This window comes from Carettochelys insculpta, chromosome 1 (genome assembly GCF_033958435.1).
Source record: "Carettochelys insculpta isolate YL-2023 chromosome 1, ASM3395843v1, whole genome shotgun sequence".
In the NCBI taxonomy this organism is placed as follows: domain Eukaryota; kingdom Metazoa; phylum Chordata; order Testudines; family Carettochelyidae; genus Carettochelys; species Carettochelys insculpta.
Window position 1 is genome coordinate 341,650,402 of NC_134137.1, and position 27,599 is coordinate 341,678,000.

A 27,599-nucleotide genomic window follows, 5' to 3' on the forward strand; every position below is an offset into this window, starting at 1 on the left:
GACAGCCTAACGAAGGTAGCAGCATTCTGGTGTCATCCACTGTTGTGGAGGAGCACCTCTTTGTCCCCCAACAGTCCAAGAAGGTCTTTAATCTCCCAGTCGCTTCAGGAGGGGGCCTTTTTCTTCAGCCCTGGCTGGCTTTCTGGGCTCCCTCTTGTGTGCTGGTGGGGGATCCCTGGGGGACACAGGGGTCCTGCATGCTGACCCTGGGGCTGGTGGGGCACTGACATCACTGGACATGCATGCTGCTGGAGGCTTGTGGGTTTCCTGCAGCCAGCACACTCTCAGCTTCCTGCCCTGGGGTTTCTGGGTCCCTGCATCTTTAAAAGTGGCTGGATGCACTGACCACAGAGCCGCACTTGTGATGGCAGGGGATTCTCTGCATGCCACCTGGCTGGAGCCATGGAGAACTGCTCTTTTGAAAGAGTGGCCCATGGAGCATCTACACACGCCTTCTTTCTAAAGAAGATATTGAAAGAAGGAACTCCACCTGAAATGGGAATGGAAGAGTGATTTTGAAAGGAACACCACGTTCTTTTGAAATTACTTTAAAAAGAATGCATTTTATGTGTAGCTTCTCCAGAGGATCTTTCAAAAATGGCCTTCCTTTTGAAAACTATTTTGAAAGAACTTGCTAGTGTAGATGCAGCCTAATTAGAGATATTGTTAATCTAATTTCCCTTCTTTTTTATTAATACATTTACTTTGAGCCAATTCCTGAAAAATCCTGTGATTAATGTAAAGTAATGGGACTATGCATGGGCTTAAACCTAAGCATGTGTATAAGGCCTTGCAGAATCAGTGTTTAAATCTCTAGCAATTGCTATAGCTTATGAAAATAAGGGAATAGGTATGTATGACCTCATTTTGACATTGAGATAAAGCTCTGTATTTTGCACAAAGAAGGAAACACTATGAATGCACTGCATATTTTGTAGTTTGGTTTTTGCTTTATTATACTGGAGGTATAACCTTAAAACATATTTAAATTAATTTCAGAAAATATTCGTGGTCTAGAAATCTGTTCTCTCTCAATGGACACGCAGCAGTCTCAGTGTGTGAATGTGAGATTTTCTAGAAAACCAAGCAAGAAACTTGGTGGACAGAAGGTAGGCTCCCCCTTTTTGATTTGCTTATCATAGAACTGTTGTCAGCTTTTGGGGAAAACAACCCCAAGCACATATTTAATGCCTCTCTTTTCCTCATCCCACCTTGATTTTACCTAACTGCATACATGATGATCATACATCTATTACATTACCTGAAAACCTCTGATAGAAAAATATGACTCAGCGTGCATCACTTTTTTATAACATCTAGATTCCCTTCTTCATCACCTTTGATACTTGCCTCGTTGATCATTTTGCAAGAGGTACTGTGCTTTGTAGAACCTAGTTGTCAGACCAGCCTCGACATGATTTTTTGTTTTGTGCCTATGTGTGCTGTTTTCAACCTGCAATTGCTTACGGAACGCGTCACTTAGACATCTAAGTATTAGTTATTTACCTTAGATGGTCAGGTATTATTAATTTCAACTGCAAAATAAATTGCAGGGCCAGACTGAATTCAGACTTAGTATCTTAAATATCTGTGGAAATTATTTTTTATTTTTAATGACAGGTGATGATAGGGTTTTTTAAATATCACAAGCATATTATTTTGTGTGCTTGTGTACCTGTCATAAAAGGACAATATTGCCTCATGATGGCCGTGTCTACACTAGCCCAAATCTTCGAAATGGCCACACAAATGGCCATTTCGAAGATCACTATTGAGGCGCTGAAATACATATTCAGTGCCTCATTAGCATGTCGCTGGCTGTGGCTCTTCGAAATTGCCGCTTTTCGCTGCTGCGCGGCTCGTCCAGACCGGGGTCCTTTTCGAAAGGAGCCCGCCAACTTCGAAATCCCCTTATTCCTATCTGCATGGCCATCGCGAAGATTTGGGATAGTGTAGAACTAGCCCATATGTGTACTGAGGTCTGTTTCATCACGTTAGTGTTTTGCCTCTGTCTCTGTAACATTATCGTGGCATCACCTATGCCTCAGTGCAGCCCTCAGCTGGCTGAGAATTGTCTGTAACATCGAAATTGAGGTAATTTTTTCATGCACTTCCCAACACCTTTTCTTGGTTTACATCCAGTAACTGGTGACCTCAGCAGCGGCATAGGAACATTTTAAAGAGGGGTCTGCTGACATCACTGCTGAGGCCTTGTTCTCTCCTCCCCCATGCTGAGGCTGGAGCAGAGTCTCTTGCATGTGGAACAGCAATTGGCACCCTTGGGTGCAGCTGGCATCAGAACCCTCCCGAGCAAGGGGAGGCAGCCAGGATTGGAACAGAAGCCCATTGGAACAGATTGGAACAAAACAGATTGGAACAAAAGCCCATTGGAACAGAAGTGGCTCTTTGGTTAGCCCTATGATATGTTGTAGTTTATGTGTTCTGGAAGTTATGGAAAACCTTGATTTTAAATGCATGTTTTAAACAGGTGCATGTGCAGTTTAATTGCTTTGAAGTCAATGTAGCACAACACATCTATGTGACCATAAAAACAATACCAAATTACTGTGAAGTCAAGTTGAGTCAGGAGTACTACGTTGAAGGTAGGAAACGATCTTTAAAGTGATGTTTCAAAAAAATTGACAGTGACTGAGGCCAGATATTCTGTTGGTATGAGTCGGCTTAGTGTCATCTGAATCAATATGGCTGGGATGATTTACACCACTGGAGGATAAATTTGGCTGTACATTTCATGACTTGGTTTAGTATACACAAAATAGAGGCTCAAGGTTCACACACAAAAGTGCATGCATGGAATTGCAACCACAAAAATATCTTCAAGAACTGCTCTTGTGCTAGTAAGATGTCTTTGAAGGTGCACAAGTAACAATCAGTCCTGTGGCACCATAGAGACTAACAAATTTATTTCCCAAGCTTCATGGATAAAACCCACTTCCTCAGATGGAAATGGAGTGGAAAAACAGAAACCAGGGTTTATACTGCACAGAGTGGGAGGTGGAAATGAGGGGAAAGGGTTACTAGGACCAGTTAATGAAGCAAACTAAGCTGAATATGTTTCATTCCTGCAAATATCATAGGTGGGGAAATAACATGGCTACCCCCGAGGCATTTGAAGATGCAAATAGCAGGTTCAGTCTTAATGGGGCTGTTACACAAATGCCCTGCACCGAAACCTGGGCCTCTGGTACCTTTTGGAAGTTCGACTCAAAGAGGCTTCAGTCTACATGGCAGAGCTCTTTTGGGATACCTCAGCATCCCAAAAGAGATACTCCACATCTTTGAAAAGTGCCCGTTATCTCAAAATATTTTTCAGAATAATGGGCACACTATTTCAGCATCCTGTACTCCTTGTTGCAGGAGGAGTAAGGGGTACTTCCGAACAGTGCATTATTTCAACATTTGGCATTGTTTAGACAGCACCAAATGCCAAAATAGCCTATTTTGAGTTTGCGGTGTCATGTAGTTGTAGCCAGAGGGATTTTTTTACTTTATATGTAAAGAATTTCCCATGAAATAGGTTCAAAGATTAGAATAAATTCTTTTGGGAGATTTTACACAGAAATTAAAAAGACACACCCAGGGATTTCTAGGGAAGCTTTCTGTTTTCAATTAATGTTCCGACCTACTACTTGTTTCTGTGCATGTAAGTCTGCTAGTAAGAGTTCCAAACCATTTAAAGCACAGTGTGTGTACTTGACTATAAAGCTGTTCAGATTCCATTTCACAGATATTGGTATATTTTGTTACATGTTGCTATAAATATAAAACCTTGGGATGTTTAATAAACATTTCAGCTTCAGTTGTTGTCCCTCAGTTTTTATTGCATGAAAAATATATTGTGTGAACATAAATGAAAAATAGGTTTTTAGCAAACCCAGTCTGATACTATATTATTTGGAAGACGGAGCAAAGAAATGCATTGCAAATTTGCTCATTGCATTGTATGGGGAAACAAAAACAAAATACTACTCCAATATTGATTTAACTAAAAAGGTTGTCTAGAAAGCAACCTTGGAGGTGCATGAAGCTAGGTACATGCATGTTTAAACTAGTCCTTAAGACTCTAATTTCTGATCATGTTATCTGCTGGAGTCTAAACTGACTTTTATGGCTGGCAAACTTCCTAGAAAACAAATAAGGTATTTCTTAGAACTGTAAACCTAAAAGGAAATCAGCATGAAAAATGTTTACATTCATTTATGCCAACGAGGAACTGAGCTGGGAAACAATTGGTGTTTCTTTCAAGGAAGGAATGGCTTCAATTATCTGCAGGTTACAATGGATACAGGATAAAGAAATGTGGGCTGTGTCTACACGTGCCCCAAACTTCGAAATGGCCATGCAAATGACCATTTCGAAGTTTACTAATAAAGTGCTGACATGCATATTCAGCGCTTCATTAGCATGCGGGCGGCAGCGGCGCTTCGAAATTGACGAGCCTTGCCGCCGCGCGGCGCGTCCAGACGGGGCTCCTTTTCGAAAGGACGCCACCTTCTTCGAAGTCCCCTTATTCCCATGAGCTCACGGGAATAAGGGGACTTCGAAGTAGGTGGCGTGCTTTCGAAAAGGAGCCACGTCTGGACGCGCCGCGCGGCGGCAAGGCTCGTCAATTTCGAAGCGCCGCTGCCGCCCGCATGCTAATGAAGCGCTGAATATGCATGTCAGCGCTTCATTAGTAAACTTCGAAATGGCCATTTGCATGGCCATTTCGAAGTTTGGGGCACGTGTAGACGTAGCCATGGTGTAATAGCCATCATGGAAAATTTGTTCAAGGTTCCCATGAGCACGTGCAATCAGAAAATGTCAAAACTGAGAAGCCAGCTTCCTTAATGCTGGTGACAGGGAGATGATCCTTAAGTGCATTTGGGCAATATTTAGGAGGTACCCAGAACTATGGTGATGAAAACCCTCTACAGCCAGATAGATAGACTTCCTGCAGGTATAGAGTTATCTCAACACTGCTGAAAACTTTTGTTTTATGTTTTGCAGATTGCAGGAACAATGATGTAGGAAAACACATTCCAGTCTGTTTTGGTGAGCTGAGCATCATTGGACCTAGAACATGTAAAGCACATTGTCACTGTGCTTGTACAGTTGCATACAGTCTAGCAATGCCACGTGGCTAAATAATTTCCAGCTGCCAAGTATTCCAGCGGACAATTCCTGGTTATGTTACTACACCTGTATATCTAATATTTTCTGCATTTCCAGCTCTTGTCAACAGAAATTATAGAACTGGCAGAACAGAGAGTGGTCTGCTAAATGTAAGACTTTGGGCATATTGACTTGGAAACCACAGGTAGCAAAGTGGGGTTGACCCTCTGTTTATCATTAAACTCATACACTCAGTCATTCATACACACAAGTTTGGCCTCCAGGCCTTCGATCATCATGGTAGTATTCCTACTGACATCAGTCAAATTTATAGTGATGATTACTGGAATATGCATATATGTGTGGACTACAGGCAAGGCCCCCTTCAATTTAAAGGTCATTGGGAATTAGGGTGATGGTCTGTCCTGTATTAGGCGGGAAGGTCCTATATTTGGGATGCCAGAAAGGGGTCCCTACTTATTTTTAAAAGGGACCAATTGTCCTGTATTTGGGGTTTCCCTGATGCTGATCTTCCCTGAGCCTTGGGGAAGCAGGGGAGTGTGGGTGGCTGCCACATCCCTGGGGCTCTGGGGGAGGGCCAGTGCCTGTGCTTCCCTGGGGTTCTGGGAGAAGGCTGGTGGCTGCTGCTTCCCCGAGGCTCCCAGGAAGCACTGGGGACTGCTGCTTCCCCAGGCTGTGGAGAGCACCAGCAGCTGCCGCTTCCTTCCTGGCTCCCTGGGGTTTGGTGGAGCTGGGAGGAGCTGCCCCTCCTCCGCATATCTCCCTGTCTCGTATTTGGGGCCCTATTGTGAATGTTTAAATTTAAAAGCTAATTGTGAATGTTTTTTTACCTCCTATTCTTACAGGTAACACTTAGGATGGTTAGAACTGGAAGAAGTTAGGGAAAACCCTGCATTTTCTCTGATTTTTTTCAGTTTGAACATTTGAGAGAACATCAGATGTAGCTAGGCAATTCCTCTACAGAGTCAATCAGTTAATTTCTTCTGTTATTGCCAGTGATTTTTGTGTTGGTACTTGCTGGCACTGAGTACTTGCACCTTGGCGGCCCCAGGCATGAGACTGACTTGCGAGTCGGGGAGTGGGACGGGAACCCTCTGAGTACCAGCTCCTCTTTTTTTTTGTTTTCCCCCAAAAAAGCCCTGGTTCTTGGTGTGACCCTGTAAGAAATACTTTTTAAAAAGTGAGCACCTGGAACTCCCCATAAAGTCTCAAGGTAGCTCCACACAACACGGAATCTCTTGCATGTCTATCTACTATGGTTAGTATATTAAATTGTTCTGTACTTTCAATTGGTTAACACAGGTTTATAAAATAACCCTGGCATAACCCTGTGTCAAGTGCTATATGATCACAAAAACAAAGAACTTACCATAGAATGCCATTACCAACAAAAGAGGGGTCAAGAGTTTAGCAAATGCTTGCTCCTTAAAGGCAAGGGCAAATTAGTCATGTGAGCACAGTGCAGAAATTTAATGGCAATCATATGTGCCAACAATGCCAATTTGCTTCAAAGTGTAACTTTATATAGAGAGAGCTTAAAGGGGCAGTATCAAGGCTGACAAGCTCAAAAAAAAACCACACTGAGGGGAGATCTCCTTTGAAATTTTTATCCTTAGCAGTGTGTCTATTCATTTTCTTCCCTTTAGTCATCCACCACCCCACTATTTAGATGTGCCAGCTTTCTGACCCAACAAAACTGAACACTCGTGCTCTGCCTCTTCTCTGAGCCCCTGCCCTGCTCTTTCCATCTCCTTTTCTATGATGTTTACCCTCCCCTACCCTCACTCACTCACCGGGCTAGAGTGAGTGAGTCCCTTTTCAACCAGATGTTCTGTTAAAAACTGGACACTTGGCATTAATTCCACCAAAAACTGCACGTGTCTGAGGGAAACATTAAATATTGTCAATAGGCGATCAGCTTCTTGTGAAATATGTAGTGGACACTGTGGAGTTTATCAATGGTGCTCTTTAGATGAATGAATGGACACAAATGATTGGAAGTCCAAAGCTACAACTTTATGTTGAACAATGTAACATAATTAATAATTAAATGTGGCTGGCAGGATGTCTTTGTTGAATTCTAATATAATTTGTTCCGGATGCAACCAAGAGAAACCGTCAGGCCAGACTCCAGCTAAGTGAAATTCAGAATTTCAATCTACGCAGAAAGCTTGACATTTCAACATCTGTTTTTGTCCTGGCAAGAAAAGTTAGGAATTATGACACTTTTTTGTACATCAGAAATTATGAAAAATTATTATCTGAAAGTATCAAAACCATTTCATGTTGGGATTTTTGATCAAAGAAAGCATTTTTGACATTTCCTACATTGAAATGCTGCTTTAATTTATTGAACTGAAGAAGCACATAGTGGTATGTTGCCTCATTGAAATTGTTTTTTGGGCTCCTGATGTCCATTTCTCTCCTATGGGCTAGGCTCCCTGGCTGTCTCTCCTATGACGCACATAGAGTCTTGTGAGAAGGGATGGCCGGGAAGGTCAGTCAGAAGGAAATCTGTATTGCATTACAGCCAGTGTAATCAGAGGTGCTGCCAATATGGTTTGTCCTTGGGTGATGAGGGGAGCTGCTGGTTCTGTGCTCCCAGAAGGGGAGGTGGGTGGGTCCTCATCCAGCAGGATGGAGGGTGGGGGCAGCCAGCTCCGAGAGCACCTGAATGGCACAGCATCGCCCCTTGCCCTCTCTGGCCCTCAGAGCTGACTGTAGGGTGCAGTGCAGGGCTCTGAAGTACACAAGGTGGCACTCCAGCGGCAATTCTAACGGGCCTGGAGTTCTGCCTGCCGCTGCTGCTGCAGTAGCAGCAGAGGTGACCGGGAGCACTGAGCCCTTTAGAATCACTGGGGCCCAAGGCAGTTGCCTCCTTTGTGCCCTCCTCATCTGCAGGCCTAGATGTAACCCTCTGGGAAACCCAGACCATCAGAGGGTGCTGATTAGCTATCCAACTCTCACCAGGCAGCGTGCTGATACGAAAATGTACTTTAATGGTTTGTTGAATAGACTCAAAACTTAATGCTTCAGATCAGTTAAGAAAAAATAATTTGATTTGTGTCAAACTGATTGAAACCAAAATTTTTGTTTATATTTTCCTGACATTTTTTAAATTAAAATTTTTTTATTATTCTATTGCCTAATTTTTCTGTTTAAAAATTCCAGACTGGCTCCAGTGGCAATTACAAGCTATAATGTTGCTGCAAAGACTTGGAGCCTTATTTCAGTTGATAGTTTGGTTTGTTTCATTCAGGACAATCTGCAACACATTCTAGTGCCAGAACTGAGCCATTGTGCAAGATCATCACCCCTCAAGCCATGTAGCAAGCTGATGCTGCAAAGAACAAATATTTCCTTTCTCAGTACATGTGCAGCTTTGACAAAGACCACAGGGAATAAAAATAGGAGTTTGTCAAATAAATTTTTATACCGTAGAAAATGTTAATTGCATCACACCTCTGCTCACTATTCTCTCATTTATATATTAACATTCCCAAATATAGATAAAAACCGGAGCACCTTGAACCTTAATTGCAAGGGTAGGGAAGAATCCTAGTTAGATCACCACAGGTGATGCCTTATAGACTGAAATTAGCCTACCCAAGAGCCAGATCGCCTGTCCTGTAGAGGCTTGGCAATAAGTTATTTTGTTCAGAAAGTCAAACATGTTTTCAGCTTAACAGAAATCTGCATATCTTTTACAATTTTATATTTTCTAGCCACATAATTGGTTTCGGATGAGACAGGCAGGGGTAACAACCCATTATTAGATTTTTCAGGTTCTAGGATTTATAGATGGAAGTGCTGTTAAGGTAGAGTTAACTGCTATTTTGCCCGGACAACACTGTTAGTTAAAAAATTAAACCACATGGCTCTGAACTTCAGTCTCATGAAAATCATTAAGTAGCACAAACGAGGAGATTTATATGGACTGACATATACCACGAATGAAATCAAATTTATCAGTGTGAGGGGGAGTATGTGTACAAAAATCAGAGTTGGATGACAAAGTAACTAGGAACTTTCATATAATAACTTAATGTATTCATTTTCTTTCTCATCTCAGCTGGAAAGTTGGATTATAATGTGGACAGGGCGAGGAAAACAATATCTGTGAATGTGTCAGACTTCCTTCAAGACCACAACTATTATGTCCGTTTATGTCACAAACGGTTTACCTGTGAAGATGTGGGGTCATTTGCTTTGGTGAGAAAGAATTTATTATAGGCTGGCTGTATTTTCTCATTGAATTTAGTGAGACTATCTACACGAGTAATATTGTGTACACCTATAATTGTTTGTACAAACTGGCCTCATATTTTTATGTGTAATTTCACTAAAAGCCAGCTACTGCATCAAATTACTGGACTCACCATCTTCTTTTTAATTTCAGATAAAAGGGACAGACTCTGTAAAGTCAACTTCCTTGAAATATTCTCAGTTGCTGCCTTGTCTCTGCATTGAGGTAAAATATTTTGATAACCTTTAGCATCTATCCCAGCCTTAGATAAAGGAGATCAACAAAAGTGCATTTTCCTACCAGTCTCTTTACAGCAAATTCTATAGTGTGAATGACCAGATTCAGAAACATGCTTAGCAAATCAGTAAGAGTTGTGTGAATGCTCAGCAACCATACCTATTGGCTTCCATGTCTCTGATCCTGCAGACACTTAAGCCTTGTCTACATTTAATGGCTGCTTGATGCTGTGGAGATCGATCTCCTATGGATTGATTTAGTGGGTCTAGTGAAGATCCACTAAATCAACTACTGATCGCACTCCTGTCAACTACTGATTGTACTCCTCCTGGTACTCCCCTGGAGTGAGAAGGGGAGGCGATGCAAGAGTTTCTCCCATCAACCTCCCACAGTGAAGATACTATGGCAACTCAACCTAAAGTATGTCAACTCCAGCTACACTATTCACATAGTTGGAGCTTCATACCTTAGGTCGACATTGTCCCCTAGTGTAGACTAGACCTTATATTCAGAGATTTAGTCCAGAGAGGATCACTGAGATCATCTTGTGTTACACAGGCCATAGAACTTTCCCCAAGTAAATCCTATAACAGATATACTAGAAGAAATAACTGATCTTGATTTAATAATTGCCAGTGATGAAGAATGCGTAACAATCACTGGTAAATTGGCCAGTGGTTAATCTGCCTCATCTTACAAATATATGCCTTATTTCCATTCTGTATTTGTGTTGTTTCAATTTGTACATGTGCTTAAATAATGAAACCAGGGGGACTCACATGCATATGTGTTTGCAGGATCACGACAGAAGTGTTCAACTTGTTACCACTAAAATGTGCTAATCCAAAACTTATCAAAATCATCATTAAAATCAACAGTGTTACATATTTGAAATTATATTGTGCCATTTCAGGAATTTAAAAGAATTTGATAGTAATACAAATTAAATTGGAATGTCAAATAAATTAAATGAAAATCAAACCTAGACATTCAGTTATGCAAAATAAGAAAAAAAACCAGAATAATTCAACAGCTATTGGGAAACGTCTCTGTGGCTGGGTTGTCTTGATGTGTTCTGACTTGGAATATGTGGGTTAAGCTGCTCGAAAAATAGCTGATTTGAGAATATCATTGAAAAGCTAATGTCGGTTCTTCGGGTTGCAGGGTTGGTCAGCGATTCCAGATGCAAGAAGGACACAACTTTGCCCTTTTAAAAATGGTTAGTAGATTGTAATCATTGCATGACCAAGTATTTATTAATCAGTTCCTGATAAGTGCCATGTCCTTAAATATGCTTTTATCTAAGATGACAATACTAGGGTTGCTGCATTTTAAGAAGAGCCAGTTTTTATTTGTAATACAGCAAATGTTTTAAAATGAAGTATTCGTAGCTGTATTTTCATTTTTTTTTCAAATAGGCCAAAGTGTGCTCTCAATTTATACCAACGTAAATGCACAGTAACTTTATTGACATCAAATGGTATAAATGGGAACAGACTTCAGCCATATTAAAACAATTTTTGTTTCTTAGTTCACAAGGAAGCCAGAATGAAACAGCGTTGGGGGTTAGCATTGGAAAGGGTTCATGAAGGTACTTTACAGAAGTATTTGAAGGAGGGGGCCTGGCAGACTATTGTACCTCTTAGTTTGAATTTATTTGCTCTCTACATATAGTGAGTGTAATTCTCTAGTACCCTGCTCTCTTGTGTAGCCACTCCCAGTTACAAAGTGACTGCAAAATGCTAGCCTTATGACTGATCCAATTTTGCCTGGGGGGAAATTAGCTGTGGTGCCATGACATAGTGAATTGGACCCTTAGATTTTATTTTAAGAGCTGATGCATGATTTTTTTTTATTTCAGTATCATTTAGATTCATTTAATTAATCTCAAATAATGTTTCTGTTGTTTCTGAATAGATACAAAGGCACTGTGGGATAACATTGCATATAATCCAGCCACTCAAACACTAGCCTGGGAATCAGCCTGTCCCATGCATGTCACTGTTAACCTGTGCACATTATCAAAGTCAAAGGACCAATGTGTAGATCTACAAAACTCATCAACTACAGCTCTAGAGAAAGTAAGCATCATATAGTGTCTTTGGGGCCCGTAAGACTGAGGGTTATATCTTAAATCCAATGCGTAACATAAGCAGCTAGGATATGGAATATGGACACTTGCAAATACTTGCTTCTGATGAAGTGGGTCTTTGCCCACGAAAGCTTATGCTCCAATAAATACGTTAGTCTATAAGGTGCCAAGGACTTCTCATTGTTTTTGAGGATACAGACTAACATGAATACCCCTCTGATACTTGCAAATACTTGTTTCTGTATGATCCTACCCTACATGTGTTCTTATATAGCACTCAGTTTGAAGAGTAACAGAGAGATAGCCATGTGAATCTGTATTCTATCAAAACAAAAATGCAGTCATGTAACACTTTAAAGACTAACAAAATAATTGATTAGGTGATGGGCTTTCATGGGACAGACCCACTTCTTCATCACCTAATCAATTATTTTGTTAGTCTTTAAAGTGCTACATGACTGCTTTTTTGTTTTGATAGCACTCAGTTTGTTATTGTATAATAATAGTGTGATATATTCAGAGAACTGAAAACATGCAGTTGATAAAATGGCTGAGGCAGCAATTCTTATGAGCCTAGACATTTTTGCTAAAAGAAGAATTTTTCTGTGTGTCTTAAAACAACAGTGGCTTGATTTACATGTGCAATAAGCCCCTTTACACCACTGGCAGCATAATGGCACGCTAGCATCAGCACAACAACATTTGTGGTGACTCTACTGTCCTGTTTTACTCCCAGAGTGGTGTAAAGAGCTTTAATGGAAATAAGAATCAGGTCCAGGCTTTGGGCAGGTATCGAAATAGTGGGTGTCTTGATCTTTTCTGAAAAGTTCTTCAGGGAGAATTTACAGCTCACTCTTATGATTTAATCATGAGGCTGGTGAGATATGGAGTGCTCTTCCTGGACCTCCAGAGTCTGGATTTACATAATGATGGTGTGCTTACACCTGTGCATGCCCATAAGTCTTTTCAAAATCAAGGCATATGTTTGCCGTATTTGGCATTTGTCATGTAAAATTACCCGGAGTCCAAATGGACAATGGATTTGCCACCAGAATATTGAAATAAAAATGCCCTTGTGAATTTTGTATTTCTACTTACCTCTTTCCCCATTGTTGCTATTGGGCTAATTTTGATGTTCAAATGCATGGTTTGTTCCCCTGCCCCTTTCCCTTTCTCCTTTTTTACAAAGGGATTTGAATTGTCGGCCTAGACTGGGTGTAGGAGTGGAGCCAATGACATTATTCACATTGTTCTCAAATGGTCTTTTAACTCATGACACTGCAGGCAACTACTTGGGCACATAGCTCTTATTTACATGAACACTTCCATTGGTTTCAGTAGGATTACTCACATGAGTAAGGCTCACTCACCTGAATGAGTCTTTGAAGGAAGTGGCTCTTGGAAAAAACTTTGTGGCCCTGATTCAGGAAAGCATCATCAGTGGGACTTCAGCACATGATAAAAGTTCAACAGATAATTAGGTGCTTTCTTCAACAAGGAGGGTCTCCAATTCAGAAGAGAATTTACACACTTGCTTAAGTGTTTTGCTGAATCAGTGCTTGAAACAACAAGAACTGTATAATTAGTTTGTTATTGACTTAAAGCACGTCATCATTGAATCAATTAGTTTAGATTTAATGGGTCATATTCTCCATATTTAATGGGCACAAATCTCCCACTGACACCATAGTAAGTTCTGTTTAATTATGAGGGTAGAGTATGACCTGTAGTATAAATCATTCTATAGAAAAAATAACTATTTCTCTTCAAAATGAATTAGTTGTTTGTAATGTGTTTTGAAAATGCAAAGTGCTGTGTAAAGGAAGGTATTGCCAGATCAAATCCTGGTAGCTTTAGTCAGCAAAAACTACTATTTAAGGTAATATTGGTCCATTATAATTATTAAATTAATTTATACACTTTACACATTTTTTAAAAAGAAAACTCCTTCAGTTCCTTTTCTGATATATCCTTTGTACAAAACATTTGCAGCTCTGTGGTTAGTTCTTGCTGTTGATACTGGTTTGTAAAGCTGACTTATTCTGAGCACTCTCTTTTCAAACAGGTAAAATATTCCCGTGTGGACACTCACCCAAGACTTTGCATGAAGGTAAACTGCTTTTCTGGTAGATTAAAAATTTATACCATCCCTCCTTACTTTGCAGGTATCAGCTACAAAAGAATAAAATATTTATTGGAACATAAGCTTTTGTGGGCAAAGAACCACTTTGCCATGCATCTTATGAAGTGGGTCTTTGCTAATGAAAGCTTATGCTCCAATAAATCTCTTAGTCTGTAATGTGCCACAGGATTTCTTGTTGTTTTTTGTGGATACAGTGTAACACAGCCACCTTTCCAATACTAGTTAGAAAAGATGCATCATTAATAATCTTTGGGAAGAATACTCTTTTCTTTATAACCCATGAACGAAAATAAGACTAAGGGAAATCAGATATGTTAGAGTAGGTGGATGTTGTGCTACATTGGTCAATACAAATGTCAGAGATGAAAAATGGCTCACATGGGACCATATCGTGGCATCAATTTTTTTTTAATTTTAATGGACTTCAAAGCTGATGGCATAAGATGGCTAATAGACATGTGCTTTCACAGTATGGCAAATTTGAGAATGAGAAGATGTAGATAAAAAGCAGCGTACACTGCCAATCATTTTTTTCCCTGCTGTTGAGGAGAAGGACTTTAGCATAAAGTTAAGCATATGCATAAATGTACTCCTGCCACCAAAGCAGGAATTAAAATTCAGGGCCTGAATTTTCGATTGCCTCATGCAGTCATGGGCACTCAGACAAAGTGGTGCTTCTGTGCTTCTGTTTGCATAGATGTAAAATTGCTAGGCAAGATATAAAGCAGTGCAAAATCAGGCTTACAGAATTCAAGACTTCTCATTCTTGATTATGCAAATTGGGAGCCAGTGGACATGCACCTATTTCAAATAATGGAAGTGAGGTCAGCATCTGTCCCTCAAAGTCAATAATATTCCAAGTGTTCAACTGTAGATGAGAGAAATAGCCCTGGAGACATTCAAAATACCAAAACTTCTGACTCAGTGTCTCTCCAATACTCATAAGAATTTGATAGGTAAAGCTGAACCAAATTAGATTAAATCATATCAATATTTGCCAAGTGTTCACAGAGTCCCCACTGAAGTGTGGCTTTACTGGATTCTATATCAGCGCAGGATAAGTTGACAGACCTAATAGTAGACCTGGTCTGAATTTTGAGTTTGCAGTGAAATACAAAATTAGGTGAGACAGAAAATTCTGTTTGCGGTTCAGGTTGAACCTCTCTAACCCGAAACCCTCTTGTCCACTTATCGTTGGTGTGGCCGAGTTTCCTGTGGTCCCATAAAGTTTGTTTACAGCCACCAGTCCTGGCTCTCAGTGTTCTGTACTGTTATTTAGCTGTGGTTTATCCCTAAATATCTCTAAAAGCCCAGTAAGCAGTGGAAGTGTTTGTAATGTTCTAGAAAACATTGACCTCCCAGTGTCTGTAAAATTCTCTCGTCTGGCACCAATCAGGTCCCACGGGAGCTGGACAGGTGAGGATCAACCTGTATCACTATGAACTTTACCATATTCAGCTTTAATGAGAGTCACGTGATTATGCAAAAAACTTGCAAATATAGTATCAAGGCTATAAAACAGAATAATAAAACTAACAACCAATAAAAGAAATATGACTTGAGATAAAAATGAAAACAGTTTTAATTAAGGGGTAGAAATTAGGTCATCGTTCCCTAAAAGATAGCAGAGGTTAGTGCAAGCTTTAAAATAACAGTTCAGAAAAGCAGAACAGAACATTTTATGCCACCATGCTGCAAGCACTTAAACCTGTGAGTAACTTTATAACCGTGGCTAATCAATTATAAATTAAATGTTTGTGCGATGCATCCCTGGACCAAACTGTGCTACTATTATTCAGGCAAAACAGGCAATGAAGCCAATATGTGGCTCACTATTATTCTTTTTCATGCTATTAAGCAACTGATGTTTTCAGAGGGACTTTGTAAAAATGTAAAGTTAAGAACATGCATAAATGTTAACAGATTTAGGGGCTTAGTGCATATCACAGTTTGCAGCATAACACTGCTGCTTTCTGGAAATCAGTGACTGGCTGTAGATAGATCTGTAGCCACTAATTCAAACTGCAAAATTCAGTTCTCCTAACAGCTTTCTTCGTTTTCAGTTTACAACCAAGCAAGGTTCTTGGGTTAGATGCCCATTTGCTCATGGAAATTTCCCAGGTAAATAACACTTTATGAAATTGCAATGATGTGAAATTAATAATTGTATTAAATCAACCACTAAACTACTACCTCTCTCATCAAGTAATCCTTTTTGGTAAATTATATAATCTGAATTTCATCAATAATATTTAACAGTGCAGTTTTTCCATTTATAAATTTCCATACTAAATCAAGTATTTGTAAAGACAGAAGATAACTTATTAAAATCAAGACAGTTGCTGATATAAAAGTTGATTGTATACAAGCTGATTAAAATGCTTTTATACTCATGCAGCATGGTAGCTACTGACATAGCATCTCATATGTCATTTGTTAAGTGAGTGATTGCATTTAAAACTAACAGCTTATCCCAATTTCAGCGTGGAAAATGAGAATTGCTGCCAAGGCAGAACAGATACAAGTCTCTTTCATGTCACAAACCATGGCACAATTTTTGGTACTGGTGTGCAACAAGACACGGCTGTCTTCATGTAACTCTGTTGGGACACACCACTCAGTGGTTGGTATGCTTTATTTCTTATGAACTGGTATTAACAAAACAGCTTTGGTGTGTTTAATTTGAATTCATTGCCATCCATTGCTCTGATCCCTGGACAAAACTAGCAAAAGCCAGGCACACACACTTCAGAATGATAGCCATAATTAAATCATTTAATCCTGATTCTGCTTTCACCCTGATGTAAGCCAGGAGTAGCTCTCCCGAAGTTGTAAGTAGTAACAGAGAGGTAGCCGTGTTAGTCTATAGTCTAACAAAATAAACCAGCAGTCATGTAGCACTTTAAAGACTAACAAATGATTTATTAGGCGATAAGCTTTCATGGGACAGACCCACTTCTTCAGATCTGTAGAATTTCCATTCCAGGCCCATTTATATAGTACAGGGGTCCAAAATAAATGCAACAAGTCAAACACTTGAACTGAAGGGGTAGGAGCAACGAAGGGTCCTGTGGCACCTTATAGACTAACAGAAAAGTTTAGAGCATGAGCTTTCGTGAGTTAACTCACTTCTTCAGATGCTGAAGGGGTAGGGTGAGGGTTGGGAGATGTTAAGTGTCTTGCCTGAGATAATTACAAACATAAAAGGAAGGGAAGCAGTCCTTGTAATGCTTGAGATAATTGCTGTCTTTGTTCATACCAAGTGTTAATGTGTCAAATTTGAATACGGGGATTTGTGCACTGGGCTTCATATGAATACTATATGAATGGGTCTGGATTGGAAATTCTAGAGCTACAAGTCCCTGCGTCAGCTTGATTCACTGAGCTTCAGGGAGCTCATGCAAGACAGGGCCACACAGTGTTGATCCCACAGCTGATTCCTCTGGAGGATTCTGGTAGGGAAGGTCGCTTTATGCTCATCTGGGCTTTTCACAGGACACCTGAGGGAACAGACTGCCTTGTGGATGCAGTATGCTGTACAGCCTGGCCTAGAACTCCATGGAGAGTATTGGCTATTTCTTTGGCAATGTTGGCCAGTTGTAGGTTCCCTTAGGAAGGGGAAGTTGTGGTGTCTTGACCTGTCTGATGCTCGTGCAAGCCCTGTGTGAATTTGGGCATGGCTCTAGCTCAATGTAATGGATGTCATAGGCCTTTCTGAGCCTTATTTTTAGAAGAATTAGCAAGCACTGAGGAGCTGATTCTCACTTACACTAAGACAATGTAAAGCAAAGATAAAATGGACATATTTTATGTTTAGTGCTAAGTTAAGGCCCCTTTCTCTGCCAGTTTGATGTGAAGGTGCCTTAGTGTCACCAAGATTTGTGTAGTGTGTGTTATACAAGTACAGTGAGAGCAAACTATGGGAATGTCCTCAAGCCAACACTATTGTAATAGAGTTGGTTGCAACTCATAGTTTATGTTCTGTGGGAAATTCTGAGATTTTGAAAATGGTTTGAAATGAAAATTGAATGATCTGAAATTTTCTGAAGAAAGGAAATTCTGAACAGTTTCATTTAGGAACTTTGAAAGTATTTCCATTCAGTTTTTCTTAAACAAAACGGAGCAGTTGGTTCTGGGGCTGCCCCCAACTTGTGGGATTTTCTCTGGCTGCTCCTCATTCCTGTAATGCAGATCCTGGTATCCCTCAGAGCTCCAGCTTGAACAGAGGCCTGGACCTGAGGATATATCTGCATTGGAGCTTGTTCTCAGGCTTTCCAGACTTCCTGCTCCCTAGGAGCTCACCAAGCAAGCCAGGAAACCAGGTAGTGTTGGTGGAAGTTTCCTGAAACTAGAAAATTTCTGCAAAACATGTAGACAAATCGACATTTTCCAGCAGAAAAATACATTTCCCTGGGAAATTCATATTTGTTAACATGTTACAGTCAATTATTGTGGCTGCAAGTCATTGCTTATGGTTATGGAAATAATAGCTTGTGTTTTATTCATCGGCAGATTAATGTATTTAGCTTATGGTCTTGGATGGGTAGTTTACTCATATTCCCACCAGACTAGAGCACTCAGTGAGTGTCTAAACCTGCTCTCTGTGGCTATATTCAAATAAGAAAATATTCCCCTTATCTGTGAATTTTCTATTATCTAAAGTCCATCATTTTACTATTATGTTACCCAGGCACCTATCTATGTATCTAAGCATTGATCCTGGATGCATTTGGCCATAGATGCTTTCATTTCTGCATTGTTATGGGGAAGCTGGTAGTAATCTCTAAATTTCCGATCACTTTTCAAGAATTCTTGTGATCTCTTTTAGAGAACCTTTCATGGTCTTCATTTCCAGCAGGCCTTTGTTATTCTGCAGGGAGAATGCCCGTGGTTAGCAAAATGCCTCTTCCTGTCCTATGACATTATGATCAACTTTTGCTCGGATTAGAAATCGTCATTTCCCCTCTCTCACTTACATTCCTCAAGAAGGTTTTGGCAGCATATCAAAATAATAACTAAACACAGATTTTCTGTGGCTGGCCTCATGGTACTGCCAGTGCAGCATCAAAAGCAGATACTGTTCTGGGAGCTCACAGAGCAGATTTTTGGATGGGGGAGAGGAGGGAGCTGGTCTGGGTAACCTCTCTGGAGCTACCACTTGGGGCAGGAATCAGGCTAGACTCCCCTGGGACCCAGAGACCCATTTTTGCTATTCTGAAGATCCTCAGTGGTCTTGAGCTCCCCCAGCTCTTTGCAGAATAAAGGAGCAAGAAGAAGAGAGTGAGACCAACTTCCCTCAATCAGGCCCTGGACCCAGTGGCTCATCTCAGCCTCTGGAGCAGCACATGGGTTGAAACTTCAACTCCCAAGCGTGTGTGGTGTGCAAATGTGTGTGCATGTGTGAAGACAACTAGCCCAGGATCCTCCCTTTCCCATTAATTAGCCAGATGACTCAACAAACAATTCCCTCCTCTGGGATAACAGCTTTCTTTTGTCCCCTACCACTGCAATTTGTCTTGTGGCTTGAGTGGTAGCATTATTTACAACAGTGCTGCCCGTTTAGTGTTCAGTGAACATATGCACAACAGAAGTTAGTTTTTAGCCTTCTCCTTTAGGAAACCCTACAATTACATTTAAAAGTTGTATTGAAAATGTTATTTAGATTGCACTTGTCAAGCAGAGCACTTAAAAGTTGGGAAATACCTGACGAGGAGTTGTTGTGTAACTTTAATTTGTACCCCTTGTACTTAAGCATTTTGTGACACAGTCTGTAATCAGATACTGATGTACTGTTTTTTCTGCATGACCCCTGACTCATTCAGGGCCCAGGATAGAAACCCAAGGGGGCAAAATTATAGTAGTGCAGGCAAACATAAAGCTGGCATTTCCTAATTTTGTGGGGTTTTTCTTTACAACCTAACGAGTGATCTTTGAATGTATTTTGTCCCTGTTTATAACACAGCTAGATATGCATTTGAGCAAAACAGAATAGCTGTAAAGAGGAAACAGAAGTGTTGGGCTTGTAAAGCAGAAGAATAAATAAGCAGTACATGTAGTACACCAATGGGATTTTTCCCTGAATAAGGATAGTGGGATTCAGGCTGACTAGTTTTAATGGCCTCCAGAGTTTAGATGTTTGAAAATTCCTGGGTAGAGGGATGATTAAGTAATCTTGGGTCAGAGCCGGATATTATTGTGAAACTGGACATTTCACAGAGTGCCAGCCTATTTAGAAATGTTCATTGTTTCCATAGTCCTGTTGTACAGCTCCATATGTTCTCTTTAGACTTCAGTGATGACATAATGAGACCTCATGTGAATAGCAATTTCCATCAGGGTCTCATGATGAATTGACTCCCGGCCATTGTTTCCATAAACTATTGTTCACAGCCTCATTAGCAATGCTTTCACAATAGTGCCGGGGTAAGGCCACATTCACCTAATTTATGCCTGTCTTTGACAGTGGTTTTGCCTGACGAAGGACAATCATACAGGATCTATAGTTCCTAGTGAAATGGTCGTTTGTTTTCTTTGCACATTTTAAGCAGAAGAACAATTTTTAGGGTAACTACATTCAGGGTAATGCTGTTCCCAAAGCACAGCCTGAGGAGCTGACTGTGTTGTGAGGAGATCTGCAGCACCTCCAGCCCAGCTAGAAATATAAGCCTTCCATGGCTCTAGTCCTTGTGTCTCCTCACTAGCAGCCTCCATAACATTCATTTCCCTCCTTCTGGGAGCCTGAGGGAAATGGTAAGTGGCTCATTAACCAGCCTACCTTCCTGGTCCACCTCCAAATGCACTTGCTGCACTTAGACACAGGGCTGTGCTCCATATTGTGCTGGGATATAGGCCCTCTTCAGGGGTTCCCCAAATCCTGCAAGCAGAACCAAACTGGCTGCACTGTGCTGAGAGCACTCCCTAGTTGGGGGAGTGGGAGGTGAGAGTCCTTAAAAGGAAAAGAACCATCAATAATGAAAATAATCTTCCCTAATTTTAAGGTGGCCAAATGTGTAACGTTACTGACAAAAGAGGCAAAGAGCTGAAAGGAGACAATGCATTTTGATTGCCCAGGAGCTATGGAGTTAACAGCTTTCCACTTTGTTTTCAGCAGGGTGACTCTCAACCCACAACTATCAATATTTCAGGTGAAATATGTGGCTCAGAAGTTTGCATTCAGGTAGGTCTGCTAATTTGTACTCTTTGCTAAATAAACAAGTGGTGCAGCTGCCTCCTCCCAGTCAAATCTGACCCTGGCACAGTTGGAGGTTGCCAAGAGCATTATTAATAGTTAGAATGTGCTGCTGTTGTTCTTTGCTTAGCTTGTATTAATTGGTTTAGGTAGAGGACCATTCTTGATCCCTTATTTTTTGTAGATGGCAAACAGTGGAATATTGAAGGCTGTTGAATTAACCCTTCCATCTATATAACCTTTTATGATGAAAAGATTACAGTTGGAAAGGCAGAGAGAAGTGATACATGTATGGACTAATTTTTTCTGAAAAACCAGTTTGCAGGCTTAGTAGAAAATAATAGCATGTTCAGGCATATGTAGTAGTAGTAGTAGTAGGCATCCTTCAGTCTGCATAGACTATGGATCGCGCCCTTTAAAGTTTCAATTGAGGACTTCATTTACAGCATCTATTGTGACTATGAAGACCCACACGAGAGTGACAGTCCTTGCTGCATCTCTTGCAGGTGTGGTGGGTGTCTGGCAAGTCCTTATTCTGCTTTCTGTGTGCTCGCTTCTCCTCTGCTGGCTGCCTGATCTTCATCTCGCCCTTCTGAAGGCCCTTGTGTAACCCCTGCCTCCATCTGCTGCGGTCGCCTGCTAGTTCTTCCCAGTTGTCCAGCTCGATGTCTACCTCTGAGGTCTCTCTTGCAGACATCTTTGTAGCGCAACTGGGGGCATCCGGGAGGTCTTTTGCCAGAGGCTAGCTCACCATACAGGATGTCTTTTGGAATCCTTCCGTCATTCATCCTGTGGACGTGGCCAAGCCAGTGGAGTCGATGCTGCCTGAGGAGGGTGTGCATGGTTGGGATTCCAGCTTGCTTGAGGACGGCGGTGTTGGTCACTCTGTCCTTCCATGATATTCCAAGGATGCGCCTGAGGCAGCACAAGTGGAAGATGTTCAGCCTGTTTTCCTGGTGGGCATACAGGGTCCAAGTCTTGCTGCCATAAAGGAGGGTGCTGAGGATGCAGGCTCTGTAGACTTGCATTTTGGTGTGAGTGTACAACTTGTTGTTATTCCACACTCTCTTGCTGAGTCTGGACAGAGTTGTGGCTGCTTTTCCGATCCTCCTATTTAGCTCAGTGTCCAACGACAGGGTGTCAGCGATGGTGGACCCGAGGTAAACGAACTCGTGGACGACCTCTACCGTATAGTTGTCAATGCTGATTGATGGGGATTCAGCAACCTCCTGACCAAGTACGTTTGTCTTCTTTAGGCTGATGGTAAGCCCAAAGTCCTTGCACGCTTTGGAGAACTGATCCAGCAGTTTTTGAAGCTGGTCTTCTGTGTGAGACACTACAGCAGCATCGTCTGCGAACAGCATGTCTCTGATGAGGACTTCTTGCACCTTAGACTTAGCTTTCAGCCCTGCAAGGTTAAACAGTTTCCCATCAGATCTTGTGTGCAGCAAGATGCCCTCTGTTGAAGATCCAAGGGCATGCTTCAGGAGGACTGCAAAGAAGATCCCGAACAATGTCGGAGCAAGCACACATCCTTGTTTGACGCCGCTCCTGATTCTGAAAGCATCCGATAATGCGCCGTCATATTGGATGGTTCCTCTCATGTCTTCGTGGAACGACTGGATCATCTTGAGTAACCGTGGAGGACAGCCTGTCTTGTGGAGCAGTTTGAACAGACCATCCCTGCTGACCAAGTCAAAGACCTTGGTCAGGTCGATGAAGGCTATGTAGAGTGGCTTCCTCTGCTCCCTGCACTTCTCCTGCAGCTGCCTTAGAGAGAAGACCATGTCAACGGTAGACCTCTCTGCGTGGAATCCGCACTGCAATTCGGGGTACACCCTCTCAGCAATCTTCTGGAGTCTGCCAAGGATGACGCGAGCGAACAGTTTACCAGTGACGCTTAGGAGGGAGATTCCACGGTAGTTGTTGCAGTCGCTTCTGTCTCCTTTGTTCTTATACAACGTTACAATGTTAGCGTCGCGCATATCCTGTGGAACCTCACCCTCTTTCCAGCACAGGCACAGTAGCTCATGTAGGGGTTCCAGGAGTGTGTCCGCGGCACATTTGATTACCTCTGGTGGTATACCATCCTGACCGGGGGCCTTTCCTGTTGCAATGCTGTCGATGGCTCTCTTCAGTTCATCCACAGTCGATTCTTGATCCAGTTCATCCATTACTGGTAGGAGCTCGATGGCATCGAGGGCTGCGTCAACCACAATGTTCTCGTGTGAGTACAGCTTGGAGTAGTGCTCAACCCAGCGCTCCATCTGTTTGGCTTTGTCAGCAATGACTTCACCAGATTTGGATTTCAGAGGTGCCATCTTGTTCTGGGTGGGTCTTAATGCCTTCTTCATACCCTCGTACATTCCTCTGAGATTACCAAAGTTGGCACTGGTCTGGATGCTGCTGCATAGCTGGAGCCAGTTGTTGTTGGCACAGCGCCTGGCTGTCTGCTGTACTGTTCTTCTGGCCTCTCTAAGTGCTTGCTGGGTACTCTGGCTCGGTGAGCATTTGTACTTCAGGAGTGCAGCGCGCTTCTTTTCAATGACTGGAATCATCTCATCGGAGTTAGCTTCGAACCAGTCGATCGTGTTTCTAGCTCTTCTTCCAAACACCGACAAGGCCGTGTTGGAGCTGATTGGGCCTCATGGTCTTCCTGCTTAGGACACTTCGGTGTGGGAAAAATGAATGACAATGGACAGCGTCTCCTTGAACTGTGCACGTACCACAATCTGTGCATCACAAACACATTCTTCCGAACGAAGCCACAGCACAGAGTGTCGTGGAGACACCCACGCTCGAAGCACTGGCATCAACTAGATGTGGTCATCACTAGGTGTAATAACCTCAGAAACGTCCTTCTGACACGCAGCTATCATAGTGCTGACTGCGATACAAATCACTCACTAGTTTGCTCCAAGCTCAAGCTGAGACCCAAGAAGCTGTACCGCTCTAAACCTGCTGGAAGGCCCCGCATTGACGCCAGAAAGACGGCAAACTCGGAGAAAGCTGAAAAGTTCAGAGAGACCCTCCAGGAAAATCTGTGCAGCAGCCCTGGGGGCGCCGATGCGACATCCAAATGGCAACATCTGAGGGATACAGGCATATGTAGGCAACAGTAAACAAGAAGAAAAAGCAAAATACACGACATATGCATTTAAGTGACTTACTGAAAACAAAGCTGGGAAATAGTGTATAAAATGTCACTGTGTAGCTGTATAGCCATTCATAAAAGATAAATCTGAAACGCAAAGGTTTGATTCCACCTGGAGAAGAATGTTGCATTTGCTTTGTATTTGCACCAGAAACTTAAGGAATGTTCTTATTGTTTTATAGCACCCAAATATGCTAGACACGTTGTAAGATAAAACAAAAACCAATCCCTCTATTGGAAAACAAATTGTCCTGAGCCAGATGGGCTTGGGGTAGTGGGAGAAGGAGAGCTCCTATGCTCTACTCTGGCAGCTGGCCTGGAAGGCCATTGTCACTTTCTGCCTGTAGTTAGAAACTGAAAATGACAAGAGCTAACTAGAAAGGACCCCTGGGAAACCTTATTTTCCAGTGAAAATGTCCAAGTTGTAATATGGGCATTTTCCATCAGAAAATGATTCCAACAGAAAATTCCCTGCTAGCAGTGTTTCCTGTAACACTGAATGAGACTAAAGGTGACATAAGTATAAGCTAAACCAGGGGTAAGCGAGGTGGGGAGCATTACATTTCCTAAGTGGCGGTGCAGCGTGGTTAGCTGGTGGATCTCAGGCTCATCCATCTCTTTAACAATGTTGAAATATGTCACTGTTTTTATTGATGTGCATTCACATTTACATACCGATTAATAAAGTGTTTCATTCCATGCACTTATTTTCTCACATGTGCCAAAAGAGGTTCCTGTTTTCATATGAACATAACTGAAATCGGGTTGCATTGCCTTAGACAGGTTGGGGGGCCACTGCTAACTGCAGAAATGAAAAGTGGGGCGCAAGATAAAAAGTTTGCTCACCCCAAGCTAAACCGTTGAGCAGATTATTTTAGTAAAAACAAAAAAAATCTGCATTCATTTCAGTAAACTGAAAAAGCCAGTGCTGATTTTGCCAAAACAAATGATCATTAACAATATTATTGAGAGGGAAATAACCACTTTTTCGTTCATTTTAAAGGGGTGGAGGACAGATGTAGATTATTCGGTTCCACTACAGATCTGCGATATCCAGTGCTGTAAGTAATAAGAATGTTACATGGATTATTCGACATTGAAATAGACGAGGTAGGTTTGGCAACGAAATCACAGTTTCATGGGACTGAGCTGCAGAATTCAGGGTCAAATCCTCCTGTCTTTACTCAGTGAGTAAAAAAAGAAAAAGGACGATGTTGTGACTAAGGCTGCATCTCCACTAAGAGATAGATTTGAATTTAAGGCTGTTACCTTGATACTACCATATAACTGTCTTCACTCTAAATATCATTAGTTCAATTTAGGGTGCACAAATATCGAGATTACAGTACATCAGTACCTGATGGGTACAGCATCAAGCTCGAATTCAAAAGATCAATTAAATACCAGTGTGGAAGCGCCACGTATTAAAATCAAATTTATTAGCCTCCAGAGGTGTCCTGCGTGTAACCCACAATGCCCCTCTCAGTGCTTTGCTCTGGCCGCTGCTGTCCAGGTGCACAGGAACAGGGGATCAGGAAGACTGTGAATTTCAAATCGGGACCAGGTAGCCTGTGGCTGTAGGGTCATGAGTGTATGAGAGCCTGAGAAACGTCTTTCTTTCTTGGCTTTTAGTGCTTTGAGCATGTCTACCCATTACAAATAGCCCCTGCAGGGACTGGTTCTGTCTCTACAGTTATTTTTTTCTGTGCTGCCTGGTTCCAGCTACTGCCCCACCACACCATAAGATGCTGAGAAACTTCTCAGTGGTTTACATTTATGTGCGAACCCCTCCCTCTCCTATAGGTGCCATGCAGTTGGGGTCTTTCCTGCACTTAGCCTCATCACATGGGTAGCACCTGACCCAATAAAAGAATGTGCCGGCTGGTCGGTGCTGACCATGCTGCCAGGCAGCACCACGTCCTAGCTTGTGCGCATTTAGGGCTCCAAGGGTGGGAGAGAATTCTGGGGGCTTGCAGCCACTGGGGGGAGTATCCCCCAGTGGCTAAGATAGTTAGGGGGGACCACTTCAACTAGCCCCCCACTGAACCCCTCCACACCCTTAGCAAGGGACCAGGGATACTTGCAGCCGCTGGAGGGAAGTGTCCCCCAGTGGCTAAGATACTCGGGGTCTTGCTGCAGCTGGGAGCAAGGCTCCCCCGATGGCTAAGATATCTGGGGGCTTCCTGCCACCATGGCAGGGAAAGTCTCCCACAGCAGCTAAAATACTTGGGGGCTTGCTGCCGCTGGGGGGATGTCTCCCCTGGCGGCTAAGATACTTGGAGAGGACCACCTCAACTGGCCCCCACTAAACCCCCACACCCACAGCATGGGACCACTGACACTTGCTGCTGCTGGGGGGATGTCTCCCCTGGCAGGTAAGATAGTTGGGGGGATTACTTCAGCTACTTAACGTTCCAACTGGCTCTGCAGCCACAGACCACAGCACCCCCCAACACCCTACCAAAAATATTTTTGGGAGCTGGCTGTGCATTGCAGACACCTGCTGGTTTGTTATTTCTGTTCTAAAATCTTTTTGCTAACATTTCCTATCTGTCTTCATGCTTCATGACCCTCTCAGAAACATGGGGCGGGTGGGCTAGATGAGCTTCCCGTTTCCGTTATAAGTTCAGTGTATGAGATTTCACTGCCATAACCCGGGTTGGCAATGTCTGTGTAGTGAAGAGGGAAGTCAAAAATCTTTTTTTCCTACACTTTTCTACCCTCTTTCTCCTGACTTTGACAACACAGTCCGGGTTCCTGTATTATTTTCAGGGATCAGATGCAATCATTGGAGGGGGAACACTCAGTGGATGGCCAGTTGAGAACACAGTCATTGCACTGAAGTCTTATAGTGCAATGGAAAGCCAAAGACTTTCCCCTCAGCTACTCTCTTTTTTGAAAGCCTTTTCTATCTTCTCTTTCTTCAGGCTTTTCAGGACTATTTCACTGCCATCGACCCTGTTGGCACTGTCTGTGTAATGATGAGGGAAGTCAAAAATCTTTTTTCCTACACTTTTCTATCCTCTTTCTTCGACCTTTGAGAATACAGTCAGGGTCCCTGTATTATTTTCGGGGATTGGATGTAATCACTAGAGGGGAAACACTCAGTGGATGGCCAGTTAAGAACAGAACAGCCTGTGTACAGAAGACTTATAGTGCACTAGAAAGCCAAAGACTCTCCCTTCAGCAACTCTCTTTCAAAAACTTTCCTATCTTCTCTTTCTTCAAACTTTTCAGGGTCCATGTATTATTTTCAGGGATCAGATGCAATCACAGGAAGGGGGGCAGTCAGTGGATGGCCAGTTGCGAATTCAGCTACAGAAGACAGACATATCTGTAAACTTTTTTGCCATCTCTGTGGATGCCCTACTTTTCCTTCCTTTCAGTGGGAAAAATGGATGT

The 27,599-nt window shown here is 42.1% G+C and overlaps 1 protein-coding gene across 1 annotated transcript in view; it reads left to right on the forward strand.

Moving 5' to 3' along the window:
- Positions 1 to 27,599, forward strand: part of IL17REL (interleukin 17 receptor E like) — a 76,214-nt gene that overhangs the window by 40,394 nt on the left and 8,221 nt on the right. Inside the window, exons 4-15 of the mRNA XM_074984130.1 lie at positions 1,000 to 1,109; positions 2,489 to 2,603; positions 5,011 to 5,055; positions 9,209 to 9,348; positions 9,536 to 9,607; positions 10,784 to 10,838; positions 11,537 to 11,700; positions 13,759 to 13,821; positions 15,918 to 15,975; positions 16,338 to 16,477; positions 20,963 to 21,031; positions 25,201 to 25,258. Of these exons, the coding sequence (XP_074840231.1) occupies positions 1,000 to 1,109; positions 2,489 to 2,603; positions 5,011 to 5,055; positions 9,209 to 9,348; positions 9,536 to 9,607; positions 10,784 to 10,838; positions 11,537 to 11,700; positions 13,759 to 13,821; positions 15,918 to 15,975; positions 16,338 to 16,477; positions 20,963 to 21,031; positions 25,201 to 25,258 (1,089 nt within the window). The remainder of the gene's footprint in view (positions 1 to 999; positions 1,110 to 2,488; positions 2,604 to 5,010; positions 5,056 to 9,208; positions 9,349 to 9,535; positions 9,608 to 10,783; positions 10,839 to 11,536; positions 11,701 to 13,758; positions 13,822 to 15,917; positions 15,976 to 16,337; positions 16,478 to 20,962; positions 21,032 to 25,200; positions 25,259 to 27,599) is intronic.